This window comes from Silurus meridionalis, chromosome 10 (assembly GCF_014805685.1).
Source record: "Silurus meridionalis isolate SWU-2019-XX chromosome 10, ASM1480568v1, whole genome shotgun sequence".
Taxonomy (NCBI): Eukaryota; Metazoa; Chordata; class Actinopteri; order Siluriformes; family Siluridae; genus Silurus; species Silurus meridionalis.
Window position 1 is genome coordinate 393,330 of NC_060893.1, and position 14,363 is coordinate 407,692.

Genomic DNA, 14,363 nt, shown 5'->3' on the forward strand with positions numbered 1-14,363 from the left:
AAACCAAAACTACTGATTCGACTCTTAACGTTTCTGCGCTCCTACTTCACATTCAGGATCAACACACACACACACACACACACACACTCTTCTGGTAAGTCAGAATTACTTCTTTAAAGGAAGCGTTTTCTCAGAATTCGGGTTATTTAATAAGCAGTAAAAGCAGATGTTTAGACTGAGAGCAGCTCCGCTGGACTTCTGTTTAATTGTAGAATCATTACGTCACAGTAGTTTAGGTGAGAAATGGGCGGGGCTTCTAGTGTTTATAAATAATAGAGTTCAGTAAAAATTCTCTTTACAGCTCCTGCTGAAGCTCTTCTACTGTGTTCTTCTGTATATATATATATATATATATATATATATATATATACACACACACACACACACACACACACACACACACACACACACACACACACACTCACTGAGAAACTCCATTTCCTTGATTCATCTGGAACATCTGGAACATCTGGAAGGTAAGATTCTGTTCTAATAAACCGCTTTTATTTTCCAGCTCCGAGTTTTAACGCATAAACTATAAATGATTTACTTCCTGTAGGATAAATGACAGTCTTCCTCTTCTAGTTTCTCTTTAGTTTTACTTCCAATGCCTCCACTAACAAACGGGAACATCACGTGTTTCTTTTATAAATAAATACAAATAATTCTCCATTTTCATTTTCTCCAAATCAGTCAGTTAATGTGAGTTAAAGAACCTCAACCCCCAAGTTAAACTTCAGTTAACCAAATTACTGCCCAACTACCCAAATAACTACCCAAATAAATAACTACTCAAATAAATAACTACTCAAATAAATAACTACCCAAATAAATAACTACCCAAATAAATAACTACTCAAATAAATAACTACTCAAATAAATAACTACTCAAATAAATAACTACCCAAATAGTAACTACTCAAATAAATAACTACCCAAATAAATAACTACCCAAATAAATAACTACTCAAATAAATAACTACTCAAATAAATAACTACTCAAATAAATAACTACCCAAATAGTAACTACTCAAATAAATAACTACCCAAATAAATAACTACTCAAATAAATAACTACTCAAATAAATAACTACTCAAATAAATAACTACTCAAATAAATAACTACTCAAATAAATAACTACCCAAATAGTAACTACTCAAATAAATAACTACCCAAATAAATAACTACTCAAATAAATAACTACTCAAATTGTAACTACTCAAATAAACAACTACTCAAATAAATAACTACTCAAATAAATAACTACTCAAATAAATAACTACTCAAATAACTACCTACCCAGAGAAGAACCCCTGCTCGCTGAATGTCAGTATCCAGTGTTAAGATTCTCTGAGGCTCAGAAGGTTCAGGGTGTAGAAACATCATACAACAACTGCTCATAGCTCCAGTATGAAGACCTGCCTGTGATCAAGATGTTCCTCTCAGCAGGGAAGATGAAGTTGAGGGTGAGATTGAACAAGCAGACGAGTCGAGTGGAGCTGGAGGGACCCGAGCCGACCCTGTCCCAACTCAGTACCCGGGTCCGAGAGCAGGTTCTGCCTTTAGCTGGACTCAGGTACCTTCACACTTTTCTACAGACGCAGTGGAGCAGCACATGTTCATCATCGTCCCTGAGCTCTGTACTGCTGCACCAGTGTGTGTATGATGATTACATGACTGTGAACCCAGTCTAAAGCACGTGTGTGTGTGTGTGTGTGTGTGTGTGTCTCAGTGCTGACACAGAGTTCAGTCTGTCTCTGAACGGGAAGGAGCCCCTGGTGGACACGGGGCAGACTCTGTCCTCCTGCGGCGTGGTGTCAGGGGACGTACTCAGTGTGATTCTGCCTCCTTCTCATTCTTCATCCTCCTCACCATCACCTTCCTCTCAGCAGGGACGGAGTGTTCCAGGTGTTCAGCAGGACACACTGCAGGTTCACGCCGGTGCAGTGGAGGTGAGATGTGTGAGATCTGAAACTTTTTACTCTTTTATTTAGAAAATCTTTTAATTCTTTAAATTTCTACATTTCTGTGAACACATACAGCATGGAGGAGAAAGACTTTTACTTTATTACTGTGACTAGAAAAATGTGTGTGTGTGTGTGTGTGTGTGTGTGTTTAAACCTATTACACACCTGTGTACAAGGGGGTATCAAAAAGTTTCGAGAATAGTTTTGTAACACGCCAACAGGTGGCAGCACGAGGCTGCGCACACAGTCACAGGGAGCACCGACCTTCATAAGTCATAAGCCAACAGACATGGTCCTGTGTACATCAGGAGCCGTGCGACTGGTGCTGTTCTGACCACGTGCGTTACCACGTCTGCGCCCTCTCACTGAGCTCTCCTCACACGCACGTTTCTCACTGGAAACATGAGCTCACTTCTGGACCTATCCTACTCGCCAAATCTGACTCCTGTGGACTTCACCCTCTTCCTGAAGATGAAGCTCATTGGTTGTTGTTTTGTGGAGATCTGCCGTGAATCGCAGAAGGTGTTTGAGACACTGGGGGGCGCTGCATTGGGCCGCAAGGGGACAAAGGTGGTCGTGTGGAAAATGTAGATAAATAAAGAACTTTCTTGCAAACAGAGCAAGTCTCCATACTTTCAGATTCCACCTTGTAGATGCTGTTGAATCGGCCTGGTGTGTGTGTGTGTGTGTGTGTGTGTGTGTGTGAGAGGAAAGTGAATGTTAATGAAATGAAAGTGAATCACAGTGAGCACACTCTGTTTCTCTTTCTGAGACGCGGCTTCAGACGTTTCAGTGTGTTTAGTGTGTGTATTAATCTGTGACTGTGTGATGATCTTTTAATGAAACCAGTACGTTGTGTGTGTGTGTGTGTGTGTGTGTGTGTGTGTGTGTGTGTGTTTCCCTCAGCTAAGCGCTAGCAGCAGTGAGAGCAGAGCGAGTGCATCTGCTTCTGAGATGGTGGAGATGGATATGGAGAGAGGTGAGGCTGAGGGTGAGGCTGAGGGTGAGGGTGAGGGTGAGGAGGAAGCAGTAGGTCTCTTCATCCCCGAGCCCATGCTGTGCTGTGAGGCTGAGGAAGGGAAGGTTCCTCACTCGCTGGAGATGCTGTACCAGGCTGCTCAGTGCACCAGCGCCGCCGACTGCCTGCTGTTAGCCACACACGTCTTACTGCTGGAGACCGGCTTCCTACCGCAGGTCAGAGGTCACACACACCATCTAACTGACCCCAAAACAAAAACACTGAATATAACACGTGTTTATTATATTCATTTAAAACTGAAATACAAAATAAAACTGAGGAGGAGGAGATCAGTGGATAATGCTCTGGGATTCTGATCAGAAGGTCATGTGTGTGTGTGTGTGTGTGTGTGTGTGTGTGTGTGTGTGTGTGTGTGTGTGTGTGTGTACAGGGTTGTGAGGTGAAACATGGGGAGATGCCGAGCGGTTGGCGTGCAGCAGGAGGCGTGTACAGACTGCAGTACTCTCACCCACAGTGTGAGGGCAGTGTGGTTCAGGTGGTCGCAGTACCGATGGCTCAGACTCTCGTCCTGCACGGTACATGATGTTCCGGTTCTCTTCAGGTTGCCAGTTGTGTGTAAAATCCTCCTTGCTGCAGCTGATCTGGTGTTGATGGTTTTCCCTCACAGCCACTCTGAAGATAAGCAGCTCAGAGTTTTCCAGGAAGCTGGTCCTGAAATCGGACGTGTTCGTGACGAAGGCGTGGGCAGGTGCAGAAGATCATCGTATTCTTATTGTCTGTCTTTTTATATGAGGTGGTATCAGTTTCAAGACTAGTTTTGTAACACACCAACAGATGGCAGCACAAGGCACAGTCACAGGGAGCGCCAAACTTTAGCAGTCAGTGTGCCATGGTTCTGTGTACATCAGGAGCAGTGCGACTGGTGCTGTTTCATCACGTGAAAAGCGTGAAATTCGGCGTGAAACTGGGCAAATCCGCCACACAGATGGTAACATGGTAACATTTGACATACAGCACTGAATGAGTCTTTTGAGTGGCAGAAGAATATCACTGGAAGATGACGAGAGATCAGGAAGACCTTCAACGAGCTCAGCCCTGAAAACGGCCAAACAATTCATGCACAAAGATCAAACAATCCACAACGTTTAAACGTCCAGGAGATCCTCACAGTCTTGAAACTGTTTGACACCACCGTGTATATCTGAGGTTAACATGCGTCTCACAGAACCACAACGCCGTCACTTTGGGTTCCTGTTGTGCTTTGAGACTCAGTGAACTTCAGTAGATTTTGTGTTTGTGGTTTTTGTGAAGTCTCTTATTGTGACGTGTGGATTCTGTGGGGCGCATGTCGGCTAGAGACACAACTGTTTGCTCTGATGACCGAAACTAGGTTTGTTTTGAGTTATCTGTCTGGTGAATTAAACTAAAGTTTGGATGTTGTAGGTGGAAACCCTGGAGTGGCCTACAGAGATCTGCAGAAGCTCTCCTGCGTTTTTAAGGACCAGCTCGTTTACCCACTCATCGCAACCGCTAGAGAAGGTAAGTCCTTAAATCCTTCTCCGTTACACACCTGTGTACATCTCTCTTCTTCACAACATGGCTGTGTGTGTGTGTGTGTGTGTGTGTGTGTGTGTGTGTGTGTGTGTGTAGCACTGGATCTCCCTGCACTGTTCGGTCTGGCTACACTGCCTCCTGAGCTGCTTTTAAGGATCATGCGGTTGCTGGATGTTCATTCGCTTCTGAAGCTGTCTGAAGTATGCAGACACCTGAACTGTGTTACCCAGGATGCCTCACTGTGGAAACGTCTCCTGCACCGTGACTTCAGAGGTACGTTCAGGTTTAGTGTTAAACTGTAAACAGTGCACTGGTCACATGATCACGACTGAACTGAGCGATCAGGCCAAAAGTATTGGGACACCTGACTTTTCCACCCACATGTGCTTCTTCCCCAAACTGTTACACAAAGTCAGACACACATCATTGTGTAGGACGTGACTGTGGCTTAATGAATCTCCACAAGATCCAGAGAAACATCTTCCCAGAAGAGTGGAGGTTTTTCTAACAGCACATGAAGACTAAAATCGTGATCTTATACACGTCCATGACCTGTTAAATTTACAGATATGTTCTTCTACACCTTTTTTTGTTTTTGCAATTTCATTCGATGTTTTTTTTCCTGCAGTGAATATTCACGCAGACACGTATGACCGAGACACACGCTGGAAAGAGGTGAGGAGACTCCTGATCTGTTCCCTAATTATACCTAGCATGAAGTTCACTGATACCTTCTCTCTCTCTCTCTCTCTCTCTCTCTCACCCCTCTCTCTCTCACTCTCTCTCTCTCACCCCTCTCTCTCTCTCTCTCTCTCTCTCTCACTCTCCCCTCTCTGTCTGTCTCTCTCTCTCACTCTCTCTCTCTCTCACTCTCTCTTTCTCTCTCTCTCTCACCCCCTCTCTCTCTCTCTCTCTCTCTCTCTCTCTCTCTCACCCTCTCTCTCTCTCTCTCACCCCTCTCTCTCTCTCTCTCTCTCTCTCTCTCTCTCTCCCCTCTCTGTCTCTCTCTCTCTCACTCTCTCTCCCCTCTCTCTCTCTCACCTCTCTCTCTCCCCTCTCTCTCTCTCCCCTCTCTCCCTCTCTCTCTCCTCTCTCTCTCTCTCACTCCTCTCTCTCTCCCTCTCTCACTCTCTCTCCCCTCTCTCCCTCTCTCCCTCTCTCTCACTCGGTCTCCCCCTCTCTCTCACTCTCTCTCCCCTCTCTCTCACTCTCTCTCTCTCTCCCACAGCTTTACAAAAGAGATTTAAGCAGAAGAAGAAACAGAGCAGATTCAGATTTTTTCCTTTCCCCGTTCCTATGATCTGTCCCCGCCCCATTCCTCTCCCACTTCCCTTCCTGCCTCCCGGCATCGTCGGAGGAGAGCACGATCTTAGACCGATCCTGCCACGCCCACGCTACGACCCCATCGCCCCGTTTCCGGTCCCTGATCCGAGTATCAGGTTTCCCTTCACCAGACGCCTGCTGAGGCCAGGCAGGAACCGAGCACCAGACATCAGGAGAGGCTTCATCTGAACACATCTGCACACAGCTGCAAGTCAAAGAGGCGTCTGAACATCTTACCATTATAAACCATTCCTTCATGTTCAGGAAGTTTCCGGTTTTCTCACACACACTTTCATTCCTGCTATTAAACATCAGAATTATAGCAACTAACCAGATTTCTGCTTTCATAGGAAACCTACACACACACACACACACACACAGTTCCACCACAACATGGCTACACACCTAATCTTACCATAAACATCTAAAAGCGTGTGAAATAATGATGTATGCAGTAAGTTTTGATGGAATGAATTTTGTAACACGTGCTGTTATCACGTACACGTAGCATCACTGCTCTTCCCCCACTCTGGATGATGTTCTCTTCGAGTGGAGGTGACTCTGTGCAGCTGGAGATGTTTCTCATCAATGCCCTGGAGATCCATGAAATTCCAGAGTAAGAAGAGGAGCTTTGAGGATTTGGACTGTAGTTAATATCAGCAGTCTGCAGCACTGACTCAGGACTACAGTTTACTCTGATCTCCATCACTGCTCCTCCACATGGACATTCAGTGGCACCCAGATGAGGATGATGTTCCTCTCAAGGGGAGTTTTTCCTTCACCACAGTCTCCACCGACTTGTTCATCATGGACAAACTTACACTCTAAAGAACTTAATAATTTTTATCAGCACATGATCTGTGTGAAGCTGCTCTGAGACAATGTTCATTATTAAAAGCTCAAAACAAATAAACAAATTAAAATAATATGAGTAAAACATGCATTTAGCATCCAGCGTTCCTGCATCAACTACTGAGTAACAGAAGAACCTCAGCGAACTGCCAGATCCGATTTCTCAAACAGCTCAATCTAATATTTAATGGAATGTGGATTATTGGATCAAAATAAAAGAAGAGAAAAAAAGGCACAGAGAAGAAACAAGGAATCAGCAGCAGGTTATTCGGTTAGGGTTAGAGTTAGGATTAGAGTTAGGGTTAGGATTAGAGTTAGGATTAGGGTTAGAGTTAGGATTAGAGTTAGGGTTAGGATTAGGGTTAGAGTTAGGATTAGAGTTAGGAATAGGGTTAGGGTTAGGATTAGGGTTAGAGTTAGGATTAGAGTTAGGAATAGGGTTAGGGTTAGGATTAGAGTTAGGATTAGGGTTAGAGTTAGGATTAGAGTTAGGAATAGGGTTAGGGTTAGAGCCAGAGTTAGGATTAGGTTAGGATTAGGGTTAGAGCCAGGATTAGAGTTAGGAATAGGGTTAGGGTTAGAGTTAGGATTAGAGCCAGGATTAGGCCAGAGTTAGGATTAGGCCAGAGCCAGGATTAGGGTTAGGATTAGAGTTAGAGTTAGGGTTAGAGCCAGGATTATGGTTAGAGCCAGGATTATGGTTAGAGCCAGGATTAGGGTTAGGATTAGGTTAGGATTAGGGTTAGAGTTAGGATTAGGGTTAGAGTTAGGATTAGGTTAGAGTTAGAGTTAGGATTAGGCCAGAGTTAGGATTAGGATTAGAGTTAGGATTAGAGCCAGGATTAGGCCAGAGTTAGGATTAGAGTTAGGATAGGATTAAAATTAGGGTTAGAGTTAGGATTAGGATTAGAGTTAGGATTAGGGTTAGAGTTAGGATTAGGGTTAGGATTAGAGTTAGGGTTAGGATTAGGATTAGAGTTGGGATTAGGGTTAGGGTTAGAGTTAGGATTAGGGTTAGAGTTAGGGTTAGAGTTAGGGTTAGGTGCATGCTGGTTAGAGCCGACAGACAGACAGAATGTGCTCATATCCATAATACTGAATTTTGGAAATACTGGAAATCATTCCCACATCCCATAAAAGTGAGGTGACCAGAGTTTACTCCTCCTGCCGCAGGGTTATGGTGATCTCACGTTCACCAGAATCACTGCATCATTCACAGAATGAGGGATGTTCTGAGTGATGATACGAACCACAAAAATGCACAAATAAAACCATCAAACTGCAGCAGTGGTGAAGGACATTTCTGTCTGCTCTCCACTTTCAGCTTCTGCACCAGGTTCTTTATTCACATTACAGTTTCAGTTAAATTCCTCTCTGTTGAATTGTGTTTATCTTTCTGAGGTGAAACTGTAACCTCCTGGCAGAGGTACTCAGCTCTTTCACATGATGTGCACTCGCAGCGTTAAAATAAAACACACACACACACACACACACACACACACACACACACACATATATATATCTCTTTTGGAAATGTTCATGCTTTGTCATTTTTTTTACTTTCTTGTTTCTGCTGCCACAAATCATCTAGAACATTCTCTTATAGCAAATATACATCAAAAATTAAGTTGTGATTAAAATGTTATAATTCATGACCTGTTAGGACTCATTTCTGTCTAAAACACTCAGTTCTTGTTCTTTTTCCAGTTTTTATTGCAGTTTAAATCCAAACACATCATCACACTTTTACATTCTCTTTAATCAGAAAACAGCACTTTAATGGAATTCAAATGTTTTCGTGACAAAGATTTAAAATCGATTATGAATAAACAGAGAGCTGTTAGATATTTTTAGAGCTGTGTGTGTGTGTGTGTGTGTGATGTTGCTACAGTCAGTCGTGTACTTTCTCAGTGCTGTTGCTCCACAGAGGTCTGCGTTTCTCCAGGAAAGCCTGGATTCCCTCCTGACCATCACGGAGCTCCAGGTTGTCCACCATGGCGGTTGTCGCGGTGACGTATGCAGCGTCTCGACTTTGCACCATCTGCCTCTGAAACACCGCTTTCCCGAGAGCCACCACGGGGCGACTGGACTCGCAGATCCGGCGTGCGATGGCCAGCGTTTCTTCCTCCAGACGCTCCTCCCGCACCACCGCACTCACCAGCCCGTGTAGCAGAGCCTCCTGCGCCGTGAGCGCGCGGCCCGTCAGCAACATCTCCATCGCAACCTGCAGAAAAACAACCACACGCTTCAGCACGCAGGAGGAACAAATAAATACGGGTTTCACGTGGGAATATTTACCTTCCGGGGAACGGATCTTCCGATCGCCACGGCGGGAGTGGAGCAGAACAGACCCACGTTCACGCCTGGGGTCGCGAAGCTCGACCTCTCCGTCGCCACGGCGATATCACAACTGGCCACTAACTGGCATCCTGCTGCCGTGGCGACGCCGTTCACCATCGCGATCACAGGGACTGGGAGGTCCTGAATCAAGGTCATGACCTTCAACAACAGTAACGTGGAAAAAGTGACGTGAAACGAGTGTGTGTGTGTGTGTGTGTGTGTGTGCGGTTCTGATTCCCTAAACAAACTCTGTCTCTATACACAATCCTCACACTTTACAGTAAATACATGTGTGTGTGTGTGTGTGTGTGTGTGTGTGTATACACTATATGGCCAAAAGTATTGGGACACCGGCCTGTTCCAAACTGTTCCCACAATGTTAAATTTGCCTTCACTTGAACTAAAACCTGTTCCAGCTCCATGAAGATCTGATCTCCATGTGTGTGGAAGATGTGGAAGATCTCCAACCCTATTAAACATGAAGATCCATCAGGGTTTTGATGGTGTGATGTCTAACCTCTGAGCAGACCCTGAACACCGTGGTGTGATGATCTCTGCCACAGGCCGAGGTCAGCTCCTTCAGGTCGTGACCCGAGGAGAACACTGGACCCTGCGCTGATCAGAGAAAAACACCAGCGTTCACACACGGTTTCCATGACAACCGCTGCAGTATTGGGATCTGTAAGACCTGCCTGATATGATGATGACCCTCAGGTCCGAGTCATCTACACCGCTCAGGAGGTTCTCCTGCAGAGAGCTCAGCATGGCCAGAGACAAGGCATTCCTCTTCCTCGGGTTGTTCAAGATGATTCTCCTGAAACCACAACACCACCAGGCACTGAGTGAAGAGCTCACAACCTTGAGACCAAAACCACAACCATGATCTGAACACCTGACCATAAGATCATAAAATTCATGCAATGTGCATCTCATTCCACATTCAGTCTCCATGTGCTGTTATAATGAGCTCCACTCTTCTGGGAAGATGTTGTGGAGATTCATTCAGCTACAAGGGTGTTAGTGACGTGATGAAGGTCTGGTGATGAACAGCCTGGGGTGCAGTCAGTGTTCACATTAATCATGTTCAACAGGAGCTCTATAGCAGGAGATCTTCCTCTCCAACTCATGGAAATCAGATCTCCAGGTTTTGTGGACAGGTTTGGGTCTCCAGTTCCTAGAAAAAGGTCATGCATCCAAAGACGTACAATTTTATGGAACAGTTCGGAGAAGAACCGGATCAGATTATTATTCTAAAGAGTTTTTACCGCTGCATCAACAAGAGCATCCTGACCAGCTCCATCACTGTATGGTACGGAGTCTCCACTGTGTGTGAACGTAAAGACCTACAAAAGCTGGTCAATATCATCCAACACATCACTGACACCAACTACCTGCCACTGGGCATCTTCACCACAGCAGATCTGCACAGAGCTCACAGCATCATCAAGGAGTCTGAAGATCCCAGTCACAAACTGTTTAACCTCCTTCCATCAAGAAGGAGATACAGGAACATACGCATCAGAACCAGCAGGTTTTTTTTTCCATCCACCTTCACAATCACTTTCACCATCACCTTCATTATCACCATCACCTTCATCATCACCTTCATCATCACCTTCATCATCACCTTCACAATCACTTTCACCTTCACCTTCATCTTCACACTACACTACAGTGTATAATTGTAAATGTTGTATGTTTATTCTCTACACTACACACTGATCACTACTACAGACTTTATATTTATTTACTTTACATATATTTACATATATTTACATATTTACTACATATTTATCTGCACTTGTCTATTTGCACTTCTGGTTGATGCTAAACTGCATTTTGGTGCTGTGTATCTGCACAATAACAATAAAGTATCTATCTATCTGAAGAGGTCAGGTGTCCCAATACTTTTGGTCAGACAGTTACAATATGAGGTTACAGCAGGTTTCTGTGATCATCTGATTCTCCTCAACTTTAATAATGAAATAAGAACTTTGAGACACTAAACTTGATCTTCTCCACTGAGGCTATGAAGAAAGTTTTAGATCTTTTCTCCTGCTGCTGTTTGTGTAAAAGTGCACTGAGAAGATCAACCTGATCCCGTCCTCCTGCTCGCACATGGTCAGAGGAGAAGTTCTCTGAGTGCAGAACATCCGCCTGAAGCTGAAGAACCTCCTGAGAAACACCTGAGCCATGATCCTGCTCTTCAACACGATGATGAACTCAGCCGCAGGAGCAGCAAAGACGCCACTTCATAATAAAAGTCCCGTGGACGTGAATCCAACATGGCGGCTGTAACTCCCAGTTCCGGGTTTTAAAAGAATAAATAAATCTTATCATGAAAAAATAAATCAATCAATTTATTGTTTTCTTTCGACGAACAAATTAATGAAAAACTGCTGCAAACAGGTTTAATATTGTAAATATGTACAGACAAGTTTTACAAACAAACAAACAAACAAACAGTCGCCCGATGCGTCATTTTAACTGTAAATAAAGTTTTAAACTTTCTGCAGATCTTCAATATATTTATATTTATTATCATATTTAATCATTAAACAATTCAATTAAATTCATTTTTATTTGTATAGCGTGTTTAACTATGAACATTGTCTCAAAGCAGCTTTACACAGATAATGTGGTGATTAAAAGTAAATATGTTCTTTGTAAGTATGTTTGTCCCTGATGAGCAACTGTGGCAAGGAAAAACTCCCCGAGATGGCATAAGGAAGAAACCTTGAGAGGAACCAGACTCAAGAGGGAACCCATCCTCATCTGGGTTCCACCAAATGTCCATTTGAAGCAGATATACAATGTTGTGGGGTACAGTGATGATGATCAGAAGCAAACTGCACTCCCGAGTCAGTGCAGCAGACTGTTGACATTAACTACAGTCCAGTCAAGTCAAGTCAAGTTTATTTGTATAGCGCTTTTCACAACAGACATTGTCTCAAAGCAGCTTTACACAAATCAACAGTGATGGTGAATGGTGTGTGTTTATCCCTGATGAGCAAGCCTGTGGAGACTGTGGTGAAGGAAAAACTCCCTTAGATGTAATGAGGAAGAAACCCTGAGAGGAACCAGACTCAAAAGGGGAACCCATCCTCATTTGGGTGACATCAAGAGTTTGATCATAAATCTTTCAACAATACAGAACACTCGAGAGTGAGAACTAACATGAGCACTGGAGTATAAGATGATAAGTGATGTTCTTTCTGCAGTCTTATACAGTCTATATGGTTAGTAGCTCCTAGTTTTAGCATTTGTGTGTGTTAATGCTTCAAGAGCTCAGCATTTGTGATCATCACAGATCCAGCATCAGCTTCTCCATGCCAGAGTCTTTAAACACTCCAGGAGGTCCAATGTCAAAACTCCACACATGTAGCAGGATCCAAATGGCACTGGTACGTCTCTAAAAAACTACAGTCCAAATCCGTCCTCAAAGCTCCCGTTCTACTCCGGAATAACATGGAACCACCCAAGGTGTTGATGAGAGACCGTCCCAAGCTGCACAGAAGTGTAAAGATCCATGGAGGGGAGAGGAGCAGGAACAGTGGTCACTGGAACCTCAGGAGCATGTTTAACTCGACCGAGAGAGAGAGAGAGAGAGAGAGAGAGAGAGAGAGAGAGGGTGACAGGAAGAGAAGGATATGGATTATTAAGTGTAACTATTGGTGTATGAAAGTTAATGTCACTGTGCAGTTTGGACTCCGGCAAGACTCGCTATGGCAGCATAACTAAAAGGGAGAACCAGAAGGTAACACAGACATGAGGATCTCTGGGATGAGGCGACCCACCACACCACCGTCAACAAACCTGAGTGAACGTGTGAATGTGAGGGACGACAGCATACAAATATACCAGTTCACCAAACACTCTATATCCATGTTCCTCCAGATCTGTGCCTTTACCTAAGAAAATCTACTGATAAAAGGCTTGACTAAATAAATAAGTTTTCAACCTCGACTTGAACACTGAGACTGTGTCTGAGTCCCGAACACTGATTGGAAGGCTGTTCCATAACTGTGGGGTTTATAAGAGAAAGATCTGCCCCCTGCTGTAGTCTTCATTATTTGAGGAACCAACAGATAGCCAGCACCTTTTGATCTAAGTAGGCGTGGAGGATCATCCTGGTACAGAAGTTCACTCAGATACTGCGGTGCGAGACCGTTAAGTGCTTTATCGTCAGTAGTAATATTTTATAATCAGTGTGAGATGTAATTGGGAGCAGTGTAGACTGATTAAAACAGGGTGATGTGGTCATATTTCCTAGATCTAGTGAGGACCCTTGCTGCTGCATTCTGGACTAACTGAAGCTTATTTATGCACTTACTCGCACACCCAGACAGTAAAGCGTTACAGTAGTCTAATCTAGAAGTAACAAAAGCATGAACCAGTTTTTCTGCATCCTGTAACGACATCATATTTATCATTTTAGCAATATTTCTAAGGTGAAAGAAGGAGATCCTGGTAATATTATTCACGTGAGACTCAAAGGAAAGACTCGGGTCAATAATCACACCAAGGTCTTTGACAGCCGTACATGCTGAAACAGAAACACCATCCAGAGATGCTACAGAATCAGAAAGTTTACTTCTAGCTGCATGTGGTCCTAGTAAAAGTACTTCCGTCTTATCTGAGTTGAGCAGAAGAAAGTTATTAAGCATCCACTGTCTAATGTCCTTTACACACTTCTCAACATTGTTTAGCTGATCTCTCTCATCTGGCTTTGCTGAAATATACAGCTGTGTGTCATCAGCATAGCAATGGAAGCGAAACACAACTGATTCCCACAGTGTGACTTTTATTATTTAATATTCTTTTTTATCTTCTTCTTTAGTGGTTTTTTTTCAGGTGGATTATTTTCAACTTTGTACATTAAAACTAAAGAATCCAAACTATGAAAGATCACGTATAGAATTCTGTAGTAAACACAAACACAGTCAAGAAACCAGAAAATATTTTCGAATATCCATAATGCAGATCTGCACAGGCGTTCACGAGGGTCCCAAAGATCCTCTGCAGCAGAGGTAGCTCTTCTTCTTCTTCTCCTCTCAGGAACAGCTCTCATGAGAGTCTGGTTCATCATCACGGCTGAAGGTTATGGTGGTCTGATTTCTTGCTATAATACAGTAGTTACAGCAGCACTAATGGTGACGTTCCTCCACACAGGACACGTGATTATTACTGAATAAGTTTCTGCAGTGGATTCCAGAGCGAGATCAGAGCTGCTGTGAACAGATTTACATTTGGGTGATTAGATGATAAACTCAAAAATGATGGAACTGGAATGAATGAGAGGAAGTGAAGCCATCTGGGTGTTTCCTCCTCATACCATCTGAGGGAG

At 43.7% G+C, this 14,363-nt stretch overlaps 3 protein-coding genes across 5 annotated transcripts in view; 2 read left to right on the plus strand and 1 right to left on the minus strand.

Annotated features, from left to right (window-relative positions):
* Positions 1 to 4: 4 nt before the first annotated feature.
* On the plus strand, positions 5 to 6,154 carry fbxo7 (F-box protein 7). Of its 3 annotated transcripts, none has more exons than XM_046859011.1 (11): positions 5 to 94; positions 302 to 476; positions 1,448 to 1,577; positions 1,734 to 1,953; positions 2,875 to 3,162; positions 3,378 to 3,522; positions 3,615 to 3,695; positions 4,391 to 4,486; positions 4,598 to 4,774; positions 5,130 to 5,176; positions 5,730 to 6,154. In XM_046859011.1, exons 3-11 carry the CDS (start codon positions 1,456 to 1,458, stop codon positions 5,799 to 5,801), a joined length of 1,248 nt encoding a protein of 415 aa, XP_046714967.1. In that variant the 5' UTR covers positions 5 to 94; positions 302 to 476; positions 1,448 to 1,455; the 3' UTR covers positions 5,802 to 6,154. The 3 variants fall into 3 exon arrangements, with proteins under 3 accessions (XP_046714967.1, XP_046714970.1, XP_046714968.1); XM_046859014.1 differs by having other exon boundaries at positions 1,451 to 1,577; XM_046859012.1 differs by having other exon boundaries at positions 91 to 476.
* LOC124392233 (putative GPI-anchored protein pfl2) overlaps positions 6,066 to 14,363 on the plus strand; it is a 15,601-nt gene continuing 7,303 nt past the window's right edge. The window contains exon 1 of the mRNA XM_046859009.1: positions 6,066 to 6,204. The gene's annotated coding sequence lies outside the window, so the exon portion shown is untranslated. The remainder of the gene's footprint in view (positions 6,205 to 14,363) is intronic.
* Positions 8,366 to 11,259, minus strand: echdc3 (enoyl CoA hydratase domain containing 3). Its single transcript, XM_046859015.1, has 5 exons — positions 11,111 to 11,259; positions 9,709 to 9,830; positions 9,534 to 9,631; positions 8,975 to 9,175; positions 8,366 to 8,900 (listed from the first exon to the last, which is right to left on the minus strand). The coding sequence occupies exons 1-5, from the start codon at positions 11,209 to 11,211 to the stop codon at positions 8,568 to 8,570; spliced, it is 855 nt and encodes a 284-aa protein (XP_046714971.1). The 5' UTR covers positions 11,212 to 11,259; the 3' UTR covers positions 8,366 to 8,567.

Coding starts and splice junctions, on each gene's coding strand:
- fbxo7 (XM_046859011.1), top strand. CDS start 1,456: ATGAAGTTGAGGGTGAGATTGAACAAGCAGACGAGTCGAGTGGAGCTG. Junction 3,696..4,390: donor CGTGACGAAGGCGTGGGCAG/GTGCAGAAGATC, acceptor TGGATGTTGTAG/GTGGAAACCCTGGAGTGGCC. Junction 5,177..5,729: donor GAGACACACGCTGGAAAGAG/GTGAGGAGACTC, acceptor TCTCTCCCACAG/CTTTACAAAAGAGATTTAAG.
- echdc3 (XM_046859015.1), bottom strand. CDS start 11,211: ATGGCTCAGGTGTTTCTCAGGAGGTTCTTCAGCTTCAGGCGGATGTTC. Junction 9,831..11,110: donor GAGCAGGAGGACGGGATCAG/GTTGATCTTCTC, acceptor TTGTGGTTTCAG/GAGAATCATCTTGAACAACC. Junction 9,176..9,533: donor TGTTCAGGGTCTGCTCAGAG/GTTAGACATCAC, acceptor CTGTTGTTGAAG/GTCATGACCTTGATTCAGGA.